At 38.9% G+C, this 25,202-nt stretch overlaps 1 protein-coding gene across 4 annotated transcripts in view; it reads right to left on the bottom strand.

The window, feature by feature from the left end:
- TBC1D9 (TBC1 domain family member 9) overlaps positions 1–25,202 on the bottom strand; it is a 47,214-nt gene that overhangs the window by 20,368 nt on the left and 1,644 nt on the right. For 3 of the 4 annotated variants that reach the window (XM_077176695.1, XM_077176693.1, XM_054633415.2), the window contains exons 2-7: positions 12,543–12,653; positions 7,676–7,794; positions 5,845–6,073; positions 4,597–4,858; positions 3,295–3,502; positions 279–485 (exon numbers count right to left, since the gene is read on the bottom strand). In XM_077176695.1, coding sequence (XP_077032810.1) covers positions 279–485; positions 3,295–3,502; positions 4,597–4,858; positions 5,845–6,073; positions 7,676–7,794; positions 12,543–12,653 — 1,136 coding nt within the window. Of the gene's footprint in view, positions 1–278; positions 486–3,294; positions 3,503–4,596; positions 4,859–5,844; positions 6,074–7,675; positions 7,795–12,542; positions 12,654–12,980; positions 13,045–25,202 lie in introns of those variants that run through there. The other variant, XM_077176694.1, reaches the window with a different exon arrangement.

Raw genomic sequence — 25,202 nt, forward strand, 5'->3', positions numbered from 1 at the left:
TAAAATTCCAGAATTACATTTCAGTTGGACAAGTAAATAGATATTAAAAGTACTATTCAATTAACCAGTTAATTAACTATGACACTTCTCGTAGGTTAACATGAAAAAGAGAGATATCCTAACCGACAAATTTTAACACTTCAGCTCAAAGGCATTAACAAAAAAGAGGTCACAATTCTGTGCCTAAAGGTTTAGCTGTACAAAAACACAAAGGTGTTTCCTCTCCCCACACCAGTTAAAATCCTCTTCTAGTAAATTATTCATGTTCTTTCACATACCTCATCATCCGAGCTGATATAGCTTCCAGAAATATTTTTATCCAGGTATATTTTTGAAGTGGTCTGTTGCAGAAAGTCTGAGATCCTCTGTACAAGGAAGTCCCTGTCTTTCAAGTTGGCAAAGAGGAACGTCATTCTGTTTTTTGTGCTGATTGACAGTGGGCTGGGCAGCACACTGGAGCTGTCTGCCTTTTCCACTATTGTCACCTAGGAACAAACAGTTGCCACAGTTTAAGATCTTTAGTTAAGCAAGCTGCTGGGTTTAAGAAACCATCTTAATACAATAAACCCATGCTCCTTCCACCCTTATATCAAATCCCAATGGACACACCTTTGCCAGAAAACATTGCCCTTGCATACAAGGGCTTACAAGCCTGAAAGATAAAGGCTGTAATCCCTTTAAACAACTGGTTTCAGTACATTTTCCATCAAAACTCCCCTGCACTACACTTAGCTGATTTTCCTCAGACTGTATTTTAAAATAATCAGTAAAACAAATTTCATCAGTGGGATACAGATCTATCAGCTTTTTTGCAGGACTTCCAAATCCCTCTCCTGCTTCCTAACATCGTCAGCACAGGTCACAGAAACCTTGGCCTACCTTTTACTGCCAATACATGTGAATAAACCATTTTTGAGATGATGCTCCTGTACAACTGTGCTATAGCTGCATTCTGTGAATACAGTTGCATAGTGGTACTTTAAATGCATTTTCACAGTACACAGGAACTTGCAACAAAGGGAAATTAGCCCTATGTCTTCCCTTACAAAGGAAAATATCTAACCCTGCGAGGTGGAGGCTTCTGAATGGCCTTCAGCTGTTAGAGAAACAGTCACTCACCTAACTGAACTCCAACCTGTAAACAGTACTCATACCACAATCTACTGAATACAGGGAATGAGCTCCCTGAGGTTTTGGTAAGGCACATTAACACCAAGAAATCTCAGGGATAAGTCATACATAGACCCTTGATGAATTATGTAACAGTTGTGTGTCCTAAACATTACCAACTATTACCTTATAAACATATCAGTCCATCAAGTTTGTGTAGTTGATACAATGAACAAAACACAAATCACAATTATAAATATTTTTAACTACTGCTTTTATTACTTTAGATGATTTCTTAATGAAAACTGACTTACTGCCTTCAGAATAGAAAGCAGGACATTTAATTTTGCTAGGACTTGGACTCTTGCTCCTTTAACCTTTTTAGAAACAGAAATCAATGGTAAGACATGAGTACTACAATATTAATAGCTCTAGCTAAATGGATAGGGTAACCATTTTTCATGCATTCTCTTTGAAGACTTAAAGACTGCAGTGCACTGCTCAGGGGCTAAACCACTTCTCTGTTCTCCCCACCTCCTTTTATTTTTCTGTTAACAACAAATCTACTAGTTACTTGTTAACTTAAAGAACTTCACTAATAGCATATTGAAGTTAGCTAAAAAGTGTTCCCTATGTTTCCTGTTCCACTTAAAAGCTGTTTGAGTGCAATTAGCACACAATACAGACAAGTTCTAAAGGCACAGGACAGACATTATTAAAGCAAGCCTAATTATAGCTCTGCTATAATGAGAGCTGATATCCACTTATTTCCTATTCAACAGAGACACGCACATATCTGAAGTGCTTTGTCTTGGAGAGGGCACCTGCTGAAGGTGCAGTGAGCAGTGCAATCAGCTCCTGGAAAACATCTTTCCCCTTCATAATTTCTGAATCAATGCTTTGCTATTGTCTCATCTGTCAAAACACCTCCAGGGTATTACAGAACACTGGAATTAACTTACAGTTTAACCCAAAGCTTTCATTAGATAGAAAGGTTTCCTTTAATTACTACGGTACTGATCAGATGTTCTGAGGACTGGCACTACCCCCCTGGTTTACTGCTCTCCTTGCTGGTGCTGAGACTTGAAGCTGTTCAAACAGAAGCATTTATTCCTTCACCTACTTCTGTCTCTCAAAGCTTTAGAGCTGCCCTGAATCCTGTGCTGCTGTGACTGTGGCTATCAAAAGCAGTTGCTGAATCTGCATTCAGGAAAAGAGGACCTGTTAAATGAAGACTTTGACTCCTCCTCCACCACTTTATCTGCAGGACTGCCATTCCCTTCGATTTTCAGACAAACAGTGAAACCATAATTGAATGTCTCATTCCAAACAACCAAAGTTGTTGCAACAAGCTGCTGAGAAGCCATACTTCAAAGTTTCTGAAGATGTACTCGTTTTACTCTTTATGATTTGCAGGGGAAAACAGTGCCTTGAAATATTCCATGGTTCTTCAGTCAAGCCAAACTGTCCTTGGTTACATCAGCTTTGCTACTGCTTCCAAAACTTACTTACCACAATTTTCCATTAACCCACAAATCAAGTCAACCATAAAAAAACTCCCCAACATAATTATTTTTTTATTGCATCAAACAAACTCTTCTTACTGATGATCTGCTTTAAGTAACCAGCTTTGAAAAGGGAAACACACCAACTTGAAAAACACAGACAAAATATTTTCCACATACAAGAATAAAAAATTGCAAGTCTGTGTGAAGAGGCAACTCAAAACTTTAGGATTATGAATCTTTTTACATCTGACAAAAATAAATCTTATCTGACAGATTCTTTAAGAGAATTTCCACTTATCCACTCTAGGAAGTTTCACACTCCACTCCTCCCTATGAGGCACAAAAAATGTAAAAATGGGCTGCAAATCAGAATACAAGTTATGAGAGAGGAAGAATTCACAAGGGTGATGAAAATTGATAGAAAAAATTCCATGTGAGCTTCAGTAGCAGGAACCATGAACTAAGATAGGCAGTCATTAAATATTACTTAGAACACATCAGTATGGCACGCTCACAAGAGATAAAAAGGATGAAAAGAGGCTTTTCTCCAAAAAGAATAAAAAAAAATGTAAAAAAACCCCACCAAAATAAAAAAAAAATCAAAGCTAGGGTGAAATATCTAATAAGACACTGCTTATTTATATTGCCAAATAAATTAAAAAATACAAGTATTTACCTCTCGAAGAGGGATAATAAGGCTGCACAAGTTCTCTTCTTTACTAGTAAAGCAAATGTAGTTTGTAGAAACAAACATCTGACCCAAAATATGCATTTTGTTGAAAGGAGTCCAAAGAGTACAGTCTGTGTGTCCATCTAATTTCTCATCCTTGGGGAGTCGGAACAATGCACGGTATCTCTCACTCTTTGCTCTGGCATCAAGATCTCTAAAAAAACCCACAGAAAGATTTCCTTGGTTTAGGGAATGTATTCATATATTTTAAGATGTATTTTATGCAAATCATTGCAAGTTACCTGCAACACATAGCTCAGCTAAGCAAGGAGTGTACAGCAAAAAGCTGGAAATAATTTGCCTACAGTGGAGATACAGTCTTCACTTTTGGAAGGTTCTAAAACTACTTGCAAAAAAGTCTGCCATGAGTGACTCAGACATTCATTCTCACTTCTCAGAGAGGAAACTCTGAGTGAGCTTTCCATATTCAGCCGCACTTTCTGAGAACATATACAGTGAATCCAGTTTTTTGCTAATAGTAATAAAAAATGCTTCTTTGAGGCTTTTTTATGAACATTATGGAATCCTTAAGGTTCGAGTTCGGTAACAATTTCAAGACTTACTCTTGATAATGCATTCAGTGCAAAACACTCAACAGTAAGGACAAACAAAAGCGATATAATGCGTGTTAGACGTCACTGAATAATGAGAAATATAAACAAGCACTGGCTATAATTCTGCATGGTACACTAACATGAATGACATATAAAGAAAAAATGAAAAAGAAATTAACAAGCTGAAGTGTGATATAAAAGAAGAAGAAATGTTTTCCAGATAACTTTTCATCCCTTAGAGTTTTATGTCAATTTTTGGATTGCTGTTACCTAAACTATATTCCAGACAGAATTAATAATCTAGACTCTAAGTTCTCAATTCCAGCGATAAGACCAAGTATGAATGCTAGGCATAGTTCTTAATAGCACATTAATCACTTTATTACCTTCCCATACAGACATAAAATGGCCTTACAACAGATACCAAAATGTGGCCAGTATCAGGAGATACACTAAAGAGCCAAATAAGCATTTGGCTCAAGAAAGCTTATTTCTGCAACATGCTCATATTCCTGTTTCAACAAGATACCAAGTAATTATATTTAAATAATTATTCACATTTTGCCACTGTTGGAATCAATCATTCCTTTTGGAGTAGCAGTAAATGGCCACAACATTAGAAAACTTTTGGGACAAAATCCTGCAAGTAAAAGGACTGAGGAGGAACAAATGAGTGAGAGCCAATGCTACCTACCGTTTTAGAGCAGACACTTTTTTGGGGGATTTCTTTTTCAGTTTGGGTAGTGACCTGTCTTGCTCAAATCCTTCATTGTCCAAAAGCTGTCGCATAGCTATGTTGGCAAGCTGTTCCATTAGTTTAAATGTCTCACTGATATTAAGGAATACTGAGAAGAAATGTTCACTTGACCTTGTGCTCACTTTGATCATATCAGGGAAGAGCAGCGTTGCATTCTTCTCAAGCTGAGTGATATCAACCCAACGGATAACTAACTTTGCTGAACAGGAGCAAACAAAAAAAAAAGATTCAGTACAAAAGTGAGCATATTCAGGAGCTTTTAGCTTCCTCTTCCCATGAAATGCATTCAACTGACTTTTTCTAGCACCCTGAAAAGTTGGGAGTACAGCATAAATAGATCAAGTTTGTACAGACAAACCACTGTCACCTGACAAACAGGAGATAAAAAGAGTTTAAATATCATTTACTTTATTTACAGAACACCACACAAGCATTACAAAGCCAGGTAAGCTAACATGACTTATCATTGTCACTGCACTAGCTCAGACTCTGCTGTCCTCTTTTCCTATGGAAGAAAAGAAACACAGTCCAAACACATCAGACAGGCTTGTCTTATTTTTATACAGCAAAAAGTTTCAAATATTACAGCCACAACACAACCTAAGCTTTTCTCCCAAGACCAACACAGGTGGTGTCCTTAGAGCAGGGGCTAAATCCCAAGACTGATCCATTGCCCATAACCAAATAGTGCTGAATTGCTCAACTCCACTGTGCCTTGAATTAACTCCCTGTGGAGCAGACTGGTTGCATCCACACTATGCAGTTCTTTATTCTGGGTCTCCTCTGAAACCTTTTTGATGTTCTAGTGTTGAACAAATGTAGATGTGTCATTTAAGGTTGCAAAGTCTGCCAGAGTAGTACTTGAGGATTGTGTAAGAGCAGAAGAGAAAGTCAGAACTGGTGTGATCTTGTCCCTATTTCCTTTTGGGCATAGCTCCTGAGGTGAGCCATGTCCCTAGACAATGCCAAGTACTGTTTCACAGAGAACTACTTTGAAAAGACCAAACAAACAAGGGAACAAGCACACAGTTCAGCAGTGTGACAAATCAGGGAATTGCTCCCTGCTTCTCTTTTCCTCAGTAGTGTCTTTGTACCCTCAGTGATCAGTATGTGAAAAGAAACAAGCTACAGGAGATTTCCTAACCCTTCTGAGATGCACAAATTACCATTCCACTGAAAACATACCTTCCCTCCCCATGAGAAAAGAGTAAAAGCAAAGGTGATTAATGCTGAGATAGACCCAGCCCTGACGGGGAACCTTTCCCTTCCAGTAACTGCAGGAGTAGTAATTCACTAATTTCTCTTCCTCTGGCATCCCAAACAGCTTGTGAAATTTCACTATGGCTTCCTTGAATTTTTCAGTGTCGTCATCCTCTTTGATGCCATTGATCTTGTTGTACTCAGCAATGATGCCCTGGCAGGGAATAAAAACAGAACACATCCTGTTAGTGGCCATGGGCTATTGGATATCCTAATTCCCATTGCTATCCAGGCCACAGGGCACAATGGTTATTGCAATGCCAAGGAGGTCGTTCAGTGAGCTCTTACTCTTCTGCTCACTCTTTGGCTTATGGAGTTGTTTACTTTATTCAAGGCTTTCTTTCTGATGACCTTACTCCCTGCTGTGCCCGTGTCAAAAGCAGCCAAACACCAACCCCTTGCCAGCACCTTGTTTTAAATTAACCAACCTAACTCCAACACTCCTAACAGCCCCTGTGAGGCACCTATGGCCGGCAGTATTTTCCTCTTCCTTCCTGGGGAGGCACACATAGGATTTCACATCAAATTTTTCTGAAGGGAAGAAAAAAAAGGAACTGTTCTTCTTTACAGAAAATTTTATATTACTTCTATGACCCCTCTCATTGGACCTTGAGCATAAAAGAGCAAAAAGGGTGGGGGTGGGGGGGGAGGGGGAGAAAGAAGAAAAAAAATCTTCAATTAGATTTACTAATAGAGTGGAAAAAAAATTCCCACTTTCAGGTGCAGGTGACCCTCATGAAATTTGAAGAGGCAACAGGTCAAAAGATGTTTTTTGATATTTTTAAAGACTACAGTTCCTTCTGTTCTATACTGAAGCTCTGTTTTATTTGCTTGTTTTCTGAATCTCTATTGTCTTTTATACAAAAGTTAAAAAATTTTTGCCTTTTTTGTGACTTTTTGCCTTCAACTTGCTCCATATTTACGTGAAGAGCAGAGTATAAGAGAGAAACATCATTCACATTTTGTATTCATCCAAATCTAAGGAGCAACAATTTCCTTAAGGATTATATTTCAAAACACACATAGAAGGTATTTCCATGACCATCTATGGCACTCATACCTGATTCACTTGGGAAACACAAGCAACGGTGGGATTTGTAAGAGAGCTGACTTAGGATACAAAATATTAAAAGAGGAATGAGACAGAGCCAATACTTTGAACACACCAATAAATACAGCAATTCTTCTTACAATCTTTGAGAAAAGTATGTATTTTTAGATAATTCTTAGCACAAAAAAAAGTACTTTTTGCCAGTATAGTTATTATCTGACCTATTAAGAGGAAAAAGAAATTCTGAGAAAACCAACACTCCCACTTGCCACCAAGGAAACAAATCAATGAACCAGCAAGCCTAACACCTATATCAAGTGCAAATGCCAATACTACAGGACTTACCTACACAGAAGGGGGGGAGGAGACATTATGAGTGCATGAATAAAATTAAAATTAAGCCTTGCAATGGAAAAACAGTAGCACAGACAACTGTCAAAGTTTAAGACAGTGCAATTAATTTTAGAACTTACAATGCCTTAAGACCTGCCTATATATTTATATGTTTTTTTTAAAAATCACACTGTTCTAAGCTACATGCACTATTCCCAGTTTCCCTGATTGTTACACACATGTTGCTACTTAGCATCTGGTAGTCCTTCAAAAAGGCAGAGCAGCCTGGGAACTACCACCTCCAATTTATTTCACTTTTCTTTCCCCAGTCATATTTATCACTAACAACATTTGCAGTAATTAACACACTACCTGTATTTTTCCTCTGACAAATGTATTTATGTCATTCTCATTTTCAAAGATTGAAAGAGTTTGCAACAAATTCTGTTCCAGCCATTCCCAGTGTTCAGTGATTTCCTTCCTCGAGCAACCTATACAAAAAACAAACAAACAAACCAAAAGTCACAAAATAAATAATTCACTAGTGTCAATGTCCCTTTAATCACAAACAAAAAACTCTAAGAAAACTTGCCAGTAAGTGGAGATGCAATATTTCATTAGATGCTGTACTTCTGGAAATTCCAAAATTTTCTCCCATTTGTATTTAACTTAACAGCTCCAATGAAGGCAAGAGAACACAACATTCTCTGCAACCTCCAGGGGAATGTCACAATTCTGGTTCTAGTACAGATACATAAATCATGCTGCAGAACAGCCTAGGTATGTTATCAATATTTTAGAATCACAAATGATCACCACTGCTGCTTCTCCTTAAAACTACTGGATGCAACCAGACCTTTCTAGAACTCAGGAGGTGGTCTGAACACTATTTATCTCCTGTTGGCTTTAACACTGCTGTAAAAAGCAATGATTAAATGCATGAGCTATGTATACAAAACTAAATTGTCATCAGAAAAATTGCTTAGCTTGTAAGAGCAGTGACAAGCAGTGCAGACACACTATCATGATGAACTGTTTCTTAAAGCTGTCTCTTTCTGGTTTGTGGTTCCTCAATTATTTTTCCTCACTTCTTCTGAAACTGCTTTGGCTGATAACTCTCAACCTGTAACAATACATCTCTTTTTTTCCCCACTGCTTTTTGTCTCCATCATCTCACTATTTACTCTCCCAGTCTCCCCTGCAGCAGATCACACAATCAGCCCCAAAACCTGCACCCCGGTTCTCAACAATTCATAATGACAGGCTAGGTCTTTCTCTTTGCTTTGTTCAGGGCTAAAATACATACTTGCTGCAATGTTTTAAATTACAGGTTATTTTATCACTATTACTGGAAAGTTTTTACCTATCTTAGCATATTAAAAGTATTCACCATTTAACCAACATTAGCCTTTTAGGTAAATTAATCAATAACTCCGACTCTCAGGAAAGGGGAAGAAACCAAATTTAACAGTTAAAACCAAATTTAACAGTTAAAAAACTGCACTTCAAAATACAGAGCCCTCAAGACTGGCAGAAAATAAAAATGAAAATAGCTACAACATAGCAACTTGCATGAAAACGCATATAGTTACCATTATCACAAAAATCCTACAACAGTTCTATAACTGAAAAACACACCAAGCCACTGTTAGAAGAATTGACTTTATAGGTGGAGAAGGATCTAAAAAAGTTGTTCACTTCCAAACAGAATTTAGATATAGCACCATTTTCACCTTAAACTGAGCACAGCACACTGGGAGGGACACTGGCATGGGACACAGAAGTGCTACTACAATATCAAAGATTGTGTACAGCATTTTGCATTCCTAGACCATCAGCTGTTCTTGAAAAGTAAATAAAAATTCTCCTATATAATTCAATAAACAGAACTCTAAGCTGTGACACCTTTAACTTAACCCTGCACTGGAGAAAGGGCTGTTCACAAGGCTTCTCTCCAGAGCCATAAGGCTTCAGATTCACCAGCCAGAATCCTCACAGGGCCTAGATCAGTAGTGTTAATATCCAAGACATTTCACATCCAAATCTGTCCAAACAGTCATTTTAGAGCAGACAAACCCCCCTGGATTACTTTCATCCTCAGAATACTCTTGCACTGAGCAAGACCAAATGTCACAAACAGATCACAAAACAATTGCATTTCTTCAAGTCACTCTGTACAGCTACTTACTGAAGATGGAGATTATTTCTTTACTGAAGGCAGGAGAAAAAGGCAAATTTCTGTAAAAACAGATTACAAGTACCAAATAACCAGCAGTCTACCCTTAGAGAACAGTGCAGAACAAATTAGAGTTGCATAGCTAAAAGCAGCCAAAGCCCTTAGTAACCTGTATAACTTTAACAACCCTTGATCAGCTCAGAAAGAATTGCTTTAGTTGCAAATTCATAAAATAACCACAGCACAGAGCCTTAGGGAACTCTGGGCTGCTCAGCTTCAAGGTTGAATAGATGAATTATTTGCTCTCTGTAAAATTTTATCTCCCTGCAAGATGCACACTATTCCCCTCAAGTCAAGTGACAAGACTACACTAATGCAGTCTTTTAATTTGATCAAAACAACTAAACTATCAACCAGGTATTAGGGGACTAAACATTTAAGAAATACTCCACAAACAGAAATCACAGATATATAAATTAACTACACCAGCAATTTCAACTAGGGCTAAGATTCATCATTGAAGAGCATGTTTATTAATACTAGCTTAAATGAAGACAGAGTACTTTGGCATAAAATCCATAATATCTTTCTCAAAAGAAAAACAAAATTCTCACAGTTCAGCAGCACCATACATTTCTACATGTATGGTGCATTTATTTATTATGGGACCATAACTCATAACTATTCCTTCCATTTTATGCCCCTGCTTATCTTGAGGACACAGTGTGGGTATAAAATTACAGTCATTATCTATAGGTGTCATGCAAAAAAACCTGAAGTCACATGGCCTATTTCCAAAGACTTAAAAATAATTTCTGAATACATGCACAGTATAAGGGTCTTTGAAGAAACACTACTTTGTGATATGCTATTTACTTTGAAAGGGAGTCTGCAAATAGCAAGAAAACTTGTGTCCTCAGCTGCCCCCTTTCAAGTTTATGGGATGGAGGTGGTTACTAATTGCTGTGTGTAATGTTGACTTTGGGGGGCAGAGTGAGTTGGAGACCAAGAGACCACTCACCCAGATCTTCATGTGGCAACAGGCAGAGCTTATTCTCAAGCCCTTCCCTTATAAAGGGCATTTGAAAAATCTGGTCTGGATATTGTCATTAGTCTGACCCCTACAATCCTTCAGGCTCTGGCCAGTGAAATACCTGCAGCCTTAGGAGAGATGTGATGGGGCAAGGCCCCTGTCAGCCAACCCAGGGGCTGGTTAATTCACAGAGTACTGTGATAAGTGGCAACAGCTGTGCACTGACATCTGGGTGAAAATTAATAAACATACAGGCAAGTACTTGTACCTTTCTTTCTCTTCTGGGATCCATGGAAAGCTGACATGCATGACTTATGGTCACAACAGAGTAGATGACAGTAAAAAGCTGTTAAATGCAGATTTGGGAACAACCTTCATAACATTGACAACTTTTTTAATATCTGGTATTAGTATTAGCTGCCAGCAAAGGTAAATTATGGTATATGAATTTTAAAATCTTCAGGGAGTCAGTACAAAAGGGTGTAGAGGGGAAAAAGGTTGTTTGAACTGATGCTTTCTTTCAGGTCTGATACCATCAAAAATAGTAAGAAATACTTGTGCTAATAAGAGCTATTAGCAAAACTTCCTTTTGGATTCAGAAGGTGACACAGCTTTGATATCACCTTTGCCAGACACAGAAATCATATCCTCCTAAAAACAGAGCCTGGTTTGAACTAAAATTATTAGACCTATAGCAAACCTTCATCTGTTCTTCCTTCTCTTTCCTTCCCAAGAGGGTATTTGTCTGGAAGGAAAGTCATCCAAATAATCTAAATGTCAAAATTCAGTGGGAGAATGGGCACTAATGAAGTGGCACAGTTAGTTGAGAAGAAGCCTACAGCATCATTAACCAGTATTTTTGAATGTCAGGCAGCAGTGGGGGTGCTGGAGGTTACCAGGCCATTAAAAAGATGATAGGAATGTAGGCACTTCTCCTCTGTGCTCTCTTCTCAATTCTCTTCCAAATTAATGGAGTTTTGGCTGGTGCAAAAAACTTTGTTGCCAGTGAAACTTTTGAGCTGGAGGAGCTGCACTGAAAAGTTTTCATTTGCTAAGACTGAAATCAAAGCTAAATGACCTGCATCTTCTGCATTTAACGCCAGACACTATTTTCAGAGACAGCAGACAAAACCAGAGACTAACTCCATTCTGTTTTATGTTACTTGCAATAGGTACCTGACCAAAGAAATCAGCATTTAGTACAGGATCTGATACATGCAAAAATCCTATTCAATGCACAAAAAATATCAACTCAATTGTTTTCACTACTATAATGACAAAAGGAACAGTCTTACTGCTAGATCTGTCCAAGTTGGAGCATTAAAGACCAAAACTCTTAAAAGTTGTTGCATCTGTGTAAGAACATACAGTTCTATAGTTAACTTTAACCTAGCTACCATCTTGCTGAGTTCTAAGTACATCATACATAGAAAGACCACACAGTGTCTGAAATAAACATCCAGGAGGCAGGGCATCCCTGGGATGTAGATGGTGTTTATCCTGGAGGAGACAGGAAATGTGTCACTGTTTGCTATTCAGTATTTATGTGAGTGCTGCTGCTGCATTTTCTTCCTGGTTACCATTGCAAGGGAAGCCAGGTGCCCTGTCTGGGTAACTGGGGTGCTATAACCCAGGTACTCCTCCCACCACATCACCCAGGAATGCTGCACTTCAGAAGTGCTCTAGGAGTGAGCCCTGGGCATAGAGAAGAGCATGCAAGGAGGAGGAATGGGTACTGCTGGGATCACCTTTGGGAGAAGAAAAGTGGGAAAAAAAGAGATGTTTCATCCCTGCTCCATTTCTGTTTCCATTCAGTCATTGTGCTTAACACGCCCCTCCATGCTGGCATTCCAAGTCTGACTAGCAGAAACTCCAGTGCCACTGAATTTTAGCACTACAGCAAGTTTTCCTTCTGACCCATTTATTTGTCCTGACATGACTGTGCTCAGCAGGAAGGATGCTCTCTTACTAAGTTATGTGACACAGTGTCCAGGAAGAATAAAAATCCACATCAGTGCATTTGTCCTTACCACAGGCAATGGTCCAGTAGACCAAGGAGTCCGGTGCTTGGTAGAGGATTCGATATGGTGCCACTCTGGCACTGGAGTCCAACACAACATCAAGAGTACCCACAAGGAGACCTGTAGGAGAGGAAATCCTGATGAAATCACAGGAGAGGGCTCTGCAGCCCCTGCCCATTCCATTTCACCCTCCACAGCAAAACGCAGACCTGCATATTCATCCTCACGCTTGATGTCTCAGGCTGTAAAGAGGAAGAATGATTTAACAGGGAAACATCTTCAGCTCAAACAAGACTTCAACTCTTTAATGTACATCAATGCTAGCATAAAGACAGGCAAATTGAAGAAAAGCAGAGGGTAGTTGTGTTATAAATTCATGTTTAAAAGTTCTTTAGTTCTCTCCTGTGTTTCATGCACTGCTGGAACCCTGAGCAGTAAAAAACCTACCAACTACAAAGCCTCCTCCAACAGCAACAAGAAATCCCAGACAATACATCCTCTGAGGGTTCAAAACTTGAATGTCAGCTTGGTAAAACTTCCAGCAAAAATAATTGTGCTACTTAACAGTCTGATTATTTAGGGTAGGAAGGATTAAAATGCCTTAAGAGTCAAGCTGGTTTTCAGATGAAAGGATACTGAGCAAAGACAAAGCCATACTGTTTTCCAGAAATAGCTTTGAAAATTCTTTGCTACCGAGAGAGCCACCAACAATCGCATACCAACAGCTACCAATAATGCCTGTTTCCAAAATTTCTAGATCCCATTTTTATATTAAACTACACATAAAACAAAACTCTACCCTCCCAAACTCTCTGCAAGAAGAGAAGTTTTTTTTACATAGTTTATTTTTAAACTATGTAAAAGTTTTCCCATTTTTCATCTTCAAAACAAATTTTCATCTCCCCTGCAGCAATGTCAGATTTAAATTTTCATGCTGAAGTTCGCAGAAAATTGTTTGGGAAAAAAATTTGAAATATATAAACAACAAATGGATGAACTTTCAGAGATTTTTTGGTGAAAATAATTTATTAGGGCAGAAATTAGAGGTTTTTTTCAAACAGCTGAAATAAACTGCATGCACCAAAAGCATTTTAAAACTCTCCTGTTAGAAGTTCTCTTGTCCTTTCAAGTCTCTTTTACTGTCATAGTTTTATTAGTTCCTCCTTTTTCTCTGCTGAAACTGGTATATGCAATACTGCTTCCCTTGCTGTTCCTTCTGTGGTGCTGTTCCACCTTTATGGTACTGTGCATCATAAAGATATAAAAGCAGTACCCTTTTTCCATCTCAGTAGATCCCCCAAAAGTGATCTGAAACTGATACTAAGAAATACCCCACCTAGCAGTGATTTTGTATTTCTCCCATTCATTCTATCTCCTTTCTTTGTATTTTGTTTTACACAGATCTTCTCATGCTGGATCAACTGTAATCTCTTTCTGCTCAATGAGTTAACATGCACCACTTGTTAATCCAAGAATTACGCAAGACGTGAGAAACAAGTCTGGGCACATCAGGCCATTAGTAGTAAGGTGTGCTACAAAGCTATCTGGCAATTACAGGATACAAACACAAAACATGAATGTAAAATATCCCCATGTACATTAGTCTCTCTAGCTTCAGCTGCCCCTCATCTCTCACACATTTTGCTTACGGGTTGTACAAGCTTCCTCTGAACAATTCTCCACCAGCCCTTCTAGATACACCTTGGCTCCGGTCAAACTCAGGAGAATGAAGCAGGTTAAATTGTACCTATAATTGGTTTTTTTTCCTCTCCATCTGAGCTTCACAAATGCAGTATGGCCCTGGCCCAGAAAGCACATGTCACCTCAACCAAGGTACAGCATAAAGCTGCCAGTACTGCTCAACCAAAGTGGGGACCAAGCCAGACACCACACACTGTTCATTATCTGGGTTTGCTGCAAATACAGCAGGAATATTTTCTCTTTGCTTTTCAGCTTCACATGACTACTGACAGTAATAAATATGCAACAGGCATGATGTAATATCTAAATAAAGTTGTATGCTGGCCAAATGCAATCTTCTCTGAGATACAGAAACACTGCTCATTCCCTGTATTCTTAAAAACATGCTTGTTTCTTTCCTCCTGCTGTATTTCCAAATTCATTAGCATGTGAGTGGTCCTGCCAAACAATTCTGCCCCTAGTTCTTGGAGCGCTGTAAAAACTGGGATAGGCAGGTAAGACTAGAAAATCAGAATAAACTAACTGACTTCTAGAGCAGCATCAGTTTCAAAGGAACTTCCCATCCTACTTTGTTCTCCCCTGGATATGGTAGACAGGAGAGGAACATTCCCCTGTGCCACCAGACACTGTAAGAAAGAGCAACGTATTTAAGAAATATGAAGAGCACTATGAAAAAAAAAAACCACCAACAAAAGAGAGAAGCCAGCAGTGACTGAAACAGCAGATGGCAGGTAGGAAAAGAAAAGAAAACAAAGACTACTTTCCAATGGTGCAGTAAGTAGGAGCTGTTCAGTGGTTTTTCAATAAACAAATTGAAAAAAATAACCATGTAGTGAGGTCAAAAGAAGAAATCTGACAGAATTCCAGAACATCGCAGGGAAATTCAAATCCGAGCTTAGCAAGTTAACTGCGACTGACAGTTTATCAGTAACATTTACTTGTATCATGCAATAGCTGTTTGGACAGATGATACGTGTGATATTAAAAAAAAGCATGTGTTTTTATCACATGGAAACTCGTGCAATCATGCAGCTGCATGGGCCTGCTTGCTCTCCTTGATGAACTGTTCCTTTTCGTGTTGTTAGGTCAGTGTTGGTTGTTTTGGGTTTGGGTATTTGTTGTCTGGTTGGGTTTTTTTTGCAATGCAGACATGTGATGCAACCAGAATGAAATCACAGCGGCTCATACAGATAATCTGTTTGAGGATTTTCTACATGAAGTAGAAATGAAAATCAAAAAAAAAAAAAAAAAAATTAAGAGAAAGAGAATTTTAATACTGTTCATTAGCTCATGAATTCTTCACGGAGCAAGTACCCTTTCAGACATGATTAAGTAACTGAGTTTCTATAGAAACAGAACAGGCAACCAAGAATCATATTCCTTATATTAGACTGGCCCTTGGGCAAGAGCCAGTGAATTACCCAGGCATCAAATCACATGACTATACTGACTGCAAATTCTTTCCCATTATTTCATCAGGTTTCTGACTGCATAATGAAAAAAGGGGAGAAATTTCCAAAGTAAGAATACTATATCCACAAGCCCTTGTTGAAGCAAGAGGTTTTCATGAGACAAGTTTTATTTAAAGCACATGGTGTAATTTGTAAGATTAGCATCCGGCTAACTGATGGGAGACCCAATCCTGAAGGCACTCAGGCATGAGTAACCACAAGGGGACAAACAGTCCCCTCACACACATGTGCCAAATTTCTACAGCAACCATACCTGTCCATGGGGCAGGAGGGGAAAAGGGAGGCGTAATGCCTTCACTTTGCTTGATACAACTTTTTAATAAAGTCAGGTTCCTCTTTTGAAAACTTGAATTCTAAAGCAAAGGTCCAGAAGATTGATCAGTACTCTCATTCTTTTCTGTAAAACACAGGCATTAGCAGAGGAAAAATAATGATATGTAGTATTTGGAACCAGGGAATACAAAGCCACAATTGGCTGAGGGCCTGGGCAATTGCTCTTGCATCATGTTACTGGAAGGACATACAATGCACTAGAGGGAATTACTGGAAAAGAGGTTCAGTTACCCAATGCACTTTGTGCTGAAGGAAGAAATCACACTACATTTTACTTACCTGACCACATTCAGTGGTGGCTCACATTTAGTCATAAGCTGGAGGGGGGGAGCCTGTAACCCTTGCAGAAAGGACAGATTAGTAGTTTATATTCATTAATTAATGTATGATGTGCTCTACTCGTGTCCTTACAACAGCAACCAATTTTCAACCTGTTGTTTTTTCTAGAAGGGATTATGACCACATGAAGCCTGACCTCCTCCATAACACAGACCCCCTTCACAAATTATTCCTATCTCACCAAAGGGTATTTTTCAGAAAGATAGGTCATCTTGGTTTGAAAACTAAGCCAATAGCTTCAGCCAGTTGAGATTCTTCCAAGCACCACTGCGGTCCTTGCTCCTTAGAGACCAGGATTTCAGATGACTTACAGTCCAGACTGATTACAAACTGCCCACAGACAGCAATGAAACCAAGTGATGCCCTGGAGAATCAAGCTGGTACATTTTAAGCATGCACACCTCAGAGTACACGACTCGAACACCTGCCCTAAGTCACAATATCTGTGACTATTTGGATATTCATGGCACACATCTTTGCTGCAGGAATACTTCTCTCTCTTTCTTTTCTTTCTTTTATCTTGCATAATAACTTGCAAGTGTCTTTGTAACACATCAGTTACCCGGGTTTTTAAAGGAAAAGCAAGTTTATGCACTGTACACATGAACAAACTCTTTATTAGCAAAGGATTTTCTTATGACAAACAGTAACCCTTTTCTACAGAAAGCCACGTTTTCATTTAAAACCACAAAGACTGAGTAGTCTTTATCACCCTTCTACAGTCCCCCTCACAGCAGTATTATAATTGAGAGCTTTTGTGTTTTACCTGTTCAAATGAAATTGGATTACATATTCAGAAGTGAGGCTCTGGATTATACATTACCTCTAGTGTGCCTTATCAAAACACTGAAGCCAACGAATGATAATAAATAATGACACTTCAAAGCTCAAGAACCACCAGCAGCCACGGCTTTGTTGCACAGCAAGCACCAAAAAGCCTGGGATAGTTACAGACAGTGGTGCTCCCTAGTAATCTCCAACCTCAGAGTAGAAGTGCTTTCAGCACACACCAGGGACCTGTGACACATCCATTCTTCAGTGACACTGCCAACTTGTGTCACACTGTGCCTCGAGCTGAAGGACATCGCCCTGCAGCTGGTGCCACTGACTGCTGTGCCCTCCCTTCCCCCAGTGTGACAACATACACCATTCACATGGCTCTTCACAGCGAGAGGAGCCCTGCCCTGTCCCATCCTCCTGCCAGGTCGACATCAATCCGTACCTCAAAACACCTTTTGTTTGGAGTAAATACAAAATAATACCCTGCAAAAGAGCTGAGATATAATACAGGTCAGACTGTGGCTCTCAGAGTCAGGCTCATGAGCTGTCACTCAAAGAGTCTCATGGATGTCAGCAGCCCATTTGTGTAGGAGCCCAACACCACAACCAGGAAAACTTGCAATGTCACATGTGTCACAAGCAAGAACTTTTCAGAACGGGCACTGTGACATTCCAACACTGAATCAAAAACATACTGCTTGAAAGGTCCTCAGTATTTAAAGCATGCTGATGACTCCTCTTTCCAGTAAAGTAAGATGGACACATAATGAGCTCTGGTCACAAACCTGAAACACCCACGGCACCTCTTTAGATTGTGGATGTCAGCTGATCTTTAAGAAAGCTTCAATCAATAGGGCTGATTTAAATCATATTTACACCCTGAGCATTCAGTTTTATATTGATTTAATGGACAATGAATAAACTCTTCGTAAAATTCGAGTGTTGCTTCCTGAGCTATAAAAACAACTCCTAACAACACCTAGCTGAAGCATGCAGCACTAGGTATTGTTTTTCATAGTAAGGATAATGAATCCTCACTCTTCCACTCTTTCTCAAGGCAATTTATGTGATTAGCTCTCTCATTTGCTATTACAGGATGAGATCATCCCATTACTTGTCTGTCAAAACTCAACCTAGAGCAACAACCTGAACTCCATGGGCAATACTAAGGACAAATCCTTTTTAAAGGGAGGGTCAATGCTACTTGATTTAATTTCACAGGAATGCCTATGTAAATTGAAAATATTATAGACCACACAAAAATAATTGAGTCTTAAACTTCCAATACTGGCAATAATACCCACAAAAGTAAGAATATAATCTCTTCATTGTGAACACTGCCCTTAAAACTTCATGAAGGGCTACACTTTTTTAATAGGTGTTCATTCATATAAATGAAGGTTTAATGACCTCTAAAGACTTATTTTCTAACTGACTTCCCATGTGGCTTATATGGGCATCTAATGTAGCATCAAGAAAACAAAATTCTTCCTCTGGACTTAGAACAATTAATATTCTTTAATTAAATAATAAATTAATAATTATATATATATATATATATATATATATATATATATATATATATATATATATATATATCTTAAATAATTAAGAATGGAATTAATAGGATTGGTTAAGTTTTCTCCAATGTCTGCCTTTGCTGCTCTCTCTTCCTACTAAGACAGTTCTACAGACCACAGATTTGTCCAGCCACCCTTTTATTTGCACAGGAGTTTTCAAACATGTTCAGCGAGACTGCTTCTGAGGAAGAATTGTCACTCTACTGACATTTAGTAAGAAAATCAGCAAAACCAGTAGTTAGTTCCTCTGTCTTCAAGCTGATGGACACAAATGAGAGAAGACTGAAAAACCAACCACTAATATTTAAAGAAAAAGCTTGGGAGGGGCCAATGTGATATCTGGCCTGATTACCAAGGGATAAAGCAGCAAGAAACAATAAAGCTTTCATCCACCCTTCAGGTTTAACAATTGTGATTGAATCAGCTTATCTCCAAATATGCTAATTTGAAAGAAAGGTATCAGCTGTGCTTGTTAAGGTGTCCAAACAACTCATGACCAACCCTGTAAAAAATCTGTACCTTAACTTGAACCTAAATCTGGTTGGGTTTCAGCTTTTTCAGCTTTATGTAACTTCTGCTAAGCTGAAGCTCACAGAAAGAGACGAGCACTGACAGGACATGCCACAGTTACAAGTATGTGAAGGCTCACATCACAGAGAAAACTGATATTTTGACAAAACCCCAAACAACTTATCTCACACTACTGAAAAAGAATTTATACTACATATCAATCACACCAGACTGCATGAAATTATGGGAAAACGGTGAGAAAAATAGAGATGAAGTTATCAAATGCCTTCTAGGTGTGATATAAACAATTACTCATAAGTTTGTAAAAAACACTGAGGAAAAGCATAATCAAGTATCACAGGCCAAAACAGCAGAGAAGTCACTGAACTTCACTCACAACTAATTATTTTAAAGTATCCCATTCTGTCAGAGTAGCATAAGCAAATTTAATAAATTTCATCCAACAGGAAAATTTAAATCTGAATCTGCACCAACATAAGATTCAGATAAACTGTGTAAGATGAAAGAACAAATCAAGTAAGTATGAGCACATTAAGAAAAAAACCCAACAAAACAGAAAAAACCTCCAAACATCACTCCTAACCTAAGAAAAATTACTGTAAACTGAATCTAGTTTGAGGACTGAAGGGGGCACAGTAAACTCAGCTTGAACTCAGAAGGAGCAGTCCTGAAGCATGTTGAAATACAAGCTAAATCTGAAAAGAAGCAATAGCTTCAGAAAAAGAGAATTTTAAATGTTCATAGTTCTGATTGGACACCTGCAAATAGATTTCAATAGCTTTCAGAGGAGGCACTTCACCAGGGAAATGAGCAATGCTGAACAGAAGATCCCAATAACTCTGGCTGATAAAATACTGGAAAAAACAGAGGGGAGGAACAAGACAGATTATGAGGAAAGAACAATAAAATCCAAAACATTAAACATGTACTGGCTGAATCCAAGATTACTGCTGGGATAGAAATTCAAACACCCCTATCTGGAAACTTCAGGGAAAAAAAAAATCACAAATCCAGCATAGAAAATACAACCTTTATTTTGGAAAGAAAACAAATGGGAGGATTTGGAAGAAGTCCTCTAGAAGCTAAGATCACCTAAGCACCAGATTTAAAGTCAAAATGCAAATGTAATTTCTGAATATCAACATTGATCAGACAACAGAAGTATGATTAGTGGTCAATGTTATAAAGAAAAATAAGATTTCAGTCAAATGCTCACAGCTCTTTATACACATGGTATCCTCATATTTTAGCAAAATCAATGGCAGAGACAACTCCTGTCTGTGGAAAAGCCATAGGAAGTGTGATACTGTGAAGGATAAAAACAAGGAGATTCTGCCTGGATCAAATACAAGAAGAGATAGTGTATGAGAATACACGTTCAAATTGAGTTCCAAAGCCAGCTGAGTATATGGCAGCACACTTCGTGGAACCCTTTTCAGGTGTGCAGGAATCTAATGGAAATTATCAAGGGCCCAAACCCCTGTGAAATATGACACATTCTTACAAGGATGCAGGACTGGACAGTGGAGTGATGGAAATATGGAAACTGATGTGGAGAAGTGCTACATCTACACCTTTCAGGACCAAAGAACAATAACAAAAACCCTGTAAGCAATACAAACTCTGCTATAATGCAGAAAATCAGTAAGTGGCCTAGACTGACTGACTGCTTACTATCTTGTGATCCTGTGCAACATTCCCAACAGAGTTTCCTACAGAGATCTCAGGAAAAAGAGCAGACCACCCTGGAATTCCACGTGTCAAACAGTAACATTATTTCAAGGGCAAAAATGGCAAAAGGCAGCTCAGCTCAGCAGCCTGGAGAGGCCACACCACTCACAGTGCTGGAGGTAAATTATCATGCAAGGAAAGTCTTGGACCAAGAAATATTAGAGGGAGAAGCAAAGCTACAAACAACACCTCAGGCACTAGAGATCTTGTCTCTAGAGCCAACAGAAGAGCTGGAGATGCAGAGAAGAATCAGGCAGGAAGTGAGGAACTAGGAAAAGCATCTGGGAATTGAACAGAAAGACTGTGAGTCAGTCTGGGGAATCAAACACCAATTCAGCCCTAGACATGTGCGGGTTCCTTGAAGTGGAAGTGGACTGGTGTGGAGAAGTAAACACACCCACAGCAGATCCTAAGGAGCAGCTCATGGAACCAGAGTAGATTTGAGGTACTGACAAATGAAAGCAGAGCAGGAGAGACCAGCTTCCACTCTGTGTGCCAAAACACTCATGGAAAAGCAATGGATAGGCAGACCACCCCTACCATTATGCTAATTGCATCCATTTTGATAAACACTGTATTTCAAGTATCACAAAGCACATGCTTTGTACTCAAGTCTGACATGCAAAATCCCAACTGCTTGAGTCAGCAAAGGCAGAAAGTGTCAGGTTTGTTAAACCATGGACCATACTTTGTTCAGGCAGATGATCAACTGGCCAAAAGCTTTTCTAAGTCTTAAGCATAAACAAGTTTTCAAGTAATCTCTTCCTCAACTCTCTGAACAGAGAGGCTGTGAGCAAGACAGAATCTTAGCTCCAAATGAGAAATACTAATTGTGTTGTCCAGCAAGGCTGCAGAAAAGCTTTTCAATTTAGAACACTGTCACAGCATTAAAAATTATATTAGATCTGACATTGATATGTCACACCAGCCAGCTGAGCTCAGAACCTCTCCTTTTTGCCTTTCCAGTGTGGAAATTAAATGACAACTCCTTTTGCAAAAATATCTGGGGAGAAGTAGTATTTCATCAGATCCTTTTATCACCAGAAGTCAGCACATTTCCATCTGCTCTCTTCTGCTTAAACATTTGAATCATTCTTGGCCACATGGCACGGACTTACAACTCCTACTGCATCTCTCACACAGGCACTGTCCCAGCTGTAAGTACATATACCCTATTTGCAAAATAATTCACTTCTGAAAGCAGTTCTTGCTAAGAACAACTTACTTCCCCTGGGATTCAGAGATCTCACAATAACATCTTAAACAAAGTCACTTAGTGTTTAATCTCTACTTCACACACACAAATGTACACAGGCAAAAGGAGCACAGTAGCCACCAGCTCACTGTACCACACCACATTCTCTCCTCCTGTAAGCTCCAAGTGAATTCACTGCTCTGCCATCCATTACCAGGTACAATAATTCCTTACTATAATATCTTGAACTATAAGAGTTTGGCAAACATTATCACAGTAGAGCAGAAAGCAGTTAAGAGGCATTTTTAAACATATTTGTTGCATCTGAATGCAAGATACACTTAATAACATGACCTTTTAGTTGTTTGAAAAGTTTATGACACGTTCAAGATCTTTACATCCATAAAAGTAATACTGTCCTAGAGGGCAAAGTGCCCAAATGATGGCAGAGATCTGGGTTCATGTTCTGTCCAAATGCCTCTGCTACAGACTGCATACAACAACAGATGATGCAGGCTGCTGTGGAAATAAATACACCACATTCCTCCGAAGAAGGAATTATGTCATACAGGCCAAACGACCCGGCTGCCCAGAGAAGCAAGAAGAATATGAGGAAAGAAAATACTTTTTTTCCCTGTTGGTGAACAAAAGGAAGATGAAACTCCTGACCAAGGGTCACACAGAAGCAAAATATGGGCATGGCATTATGTGCAAGGCATGAAACAATTTAATTACAGAGAAAGCTCATCAACCATCAAATACCTTTAAAGCAGAAAAGTACATTTTTTGGTCTTGTCCTGGAAGATTAATGCAGTGATGCAAGATAATGTGAGTTTGCAGAACAGCTATGCAAATCCAATTTAAAATCCAATTTAAAATCTTTTCTATTTTCTTCTTGTTAAAAAGGAAAATAAAATCCCAACAGCCCTTCAATTAAGGCACGCTTAGGAAGAAAAGCCCCACTGATGTGACTGGCAATGACAGTGACACAATAACTTAAATGAGTCCAGATTTTATTCAGTATAAAAATGGATCCACAGTGCTTACTAGAAAAGCTCCATCTCTGAAGTAAACCATTGATCTAACACACCTTGTTAGCAGAGATGACTTCTATGGACTCACTAATCAGCACTGCCCTAATGCATTAAAAGATCACCATCATCATTCTCCTAACTTGTTACAATACAACATAGTGGAGAAAATGTCTCCAATGTCCAAACAAGTATTTAAATAAGAGTTTCTCTGTTCAACTGCTACATAAACCAAGGCCAAGAGGAGAAAACCAGATTTTTCACCCCTTCCCCCAAAAGTGACTGATACTCCTTTTCCTGCAGAGCACTGAGGCACTCAGAGTGGATCCAGGAGAACAGGTAACTCCAGTACTGTTCTTCTGCTCCAACATAAAGCCAACAAGAAGTACTTGCACCCACCCCCAAGGCTACATAAAATACTTGGCTTTAGACTGACGTGCCAAAAGAAGTTTGCCACGTTCACAGATGGAGAGAAGGGCATTGCACTTAACCCTGATCAGTCTGGGGATTGACAGTTTCATGGCAAACCTAGATTTGAGGGCAGTGCCAGAGAATCAATGCTTCTCATTGTCTAGCCACTGCTTAAGTTACACGGTGAAGCCATCTAATGTCATCTTACCCACATTCCCATCAATTTGAAAGTCAATTCTCACTCCACAATTCAAGACAAATGACTTCAAGAGTCAATAATGAGGGAGTATAAGTCAGCAAAAGTTAGATCACAAAAAAACAGGACAGCTGTATTTACATCCTCTCTTGCAAATAGGAATTGAGATCATCCCTAGCACAGTTAAAAATCTTGTATACAATATTTCTAGTCAACTTCAAGGACATGTAAGTTAGTTTCCCACAGAGCAACTAAGCCAAATTTTATACCATATTCATGGGTGGCTAACTTATTAGATTATATCTGAGCAAATTTCAGTATTATGTCGCTAATAAAGGAGAAAAAAAATCCAACCTACAACACCAAAAGTTCTTTTTTTCCCTGTTTACTTTTGACCAGGTAAGCTCCACCCTTGTCACAAGGTCAGTATCATCTAGGGAGCTTCCAAAGGGTCATCCTAAATGCTATGACTACTACAAATTATGCATCCTGTTTACTATGTCAGCAGCTTCATTCTTTGTCTCATGATCAGCTAGGTCCCTCAATACCTTGCTTTTAATCAGTCTTTCCTACCAAGAACAATCCACTGGCTTTCTCCACCTTCCTTGTCCCTTAACTGGCAGAACAGCTGTTAACAGAACCAGCAGAAAATTCCAGCATTTCCACAAAAAAAAAAAACAAAAAAACCTAAGTTCCACTTATTACTGTGCCTGTCACGTTGGGAGTGGCTTGGAGACTACATCCATCCCTCCCTCCCCTCCTCTCCCACCTTTTGTTGGCCACTGTGTCACAAACCCTTGCCATTTCAGCACGAGGTCTGGGAAGTTTCCCATAGGTTCCTTTGAATACTGCTGGCTCTAACAAATTAGTCACTTACAGGGGTTTGATTGGTTATGGTTTTGGCAACGTACTGAAAAAAGCTACAACTTTTTACCAGCCCTTTTCTGTACAAACAAACAAAACCCCTGGAAATGGACTTGTTGCTACTACTTCAATGCCACAGCAGCTGCAATTCCAGGCAAAGCACAGGCACTAGGTAAGAGCTAAGAGCATTGACAGCAGATTTCAAAATATATGGAGAATTTCGCCTTCTAAATAATACTCATATACAGACTATACAGACTTCATTCACATACTAAAATAATGGATACAGCACACAAATATTTAAATTCCAAGAGCCAGGGGGTTAAGGCAGAAACAAATAACTATTTCCCCATTCTGAACTTCTAACAAATGCTACAGGCTTATTCTGGCCTCCACAGAAAAATAAAAAAAAAGAGTGCATATTTATGAATCCTACTTCCACACAAGGACAAGATCTTCCAGAAGTCTTTTCTCCATCTGTAAAGTGGTATCACCAATCAAATTA

This window comes from Agelaius phoeniceus, chromosome 4, assembly GCF_051311805.1.
Source record: "Agelaius phoeniceus isolate bAgePho1 chromosome 4, bAgePho1.hap1, whole genome shotgun sequence".
In the NCBI taxonomy this organism is placed as follows: domain Eukaryota; kingdom Metazoa; phylum Chordata; class Aves; order Passeriformes; family Icteridae; genus Agelaius; species Agelaius phoeniceus.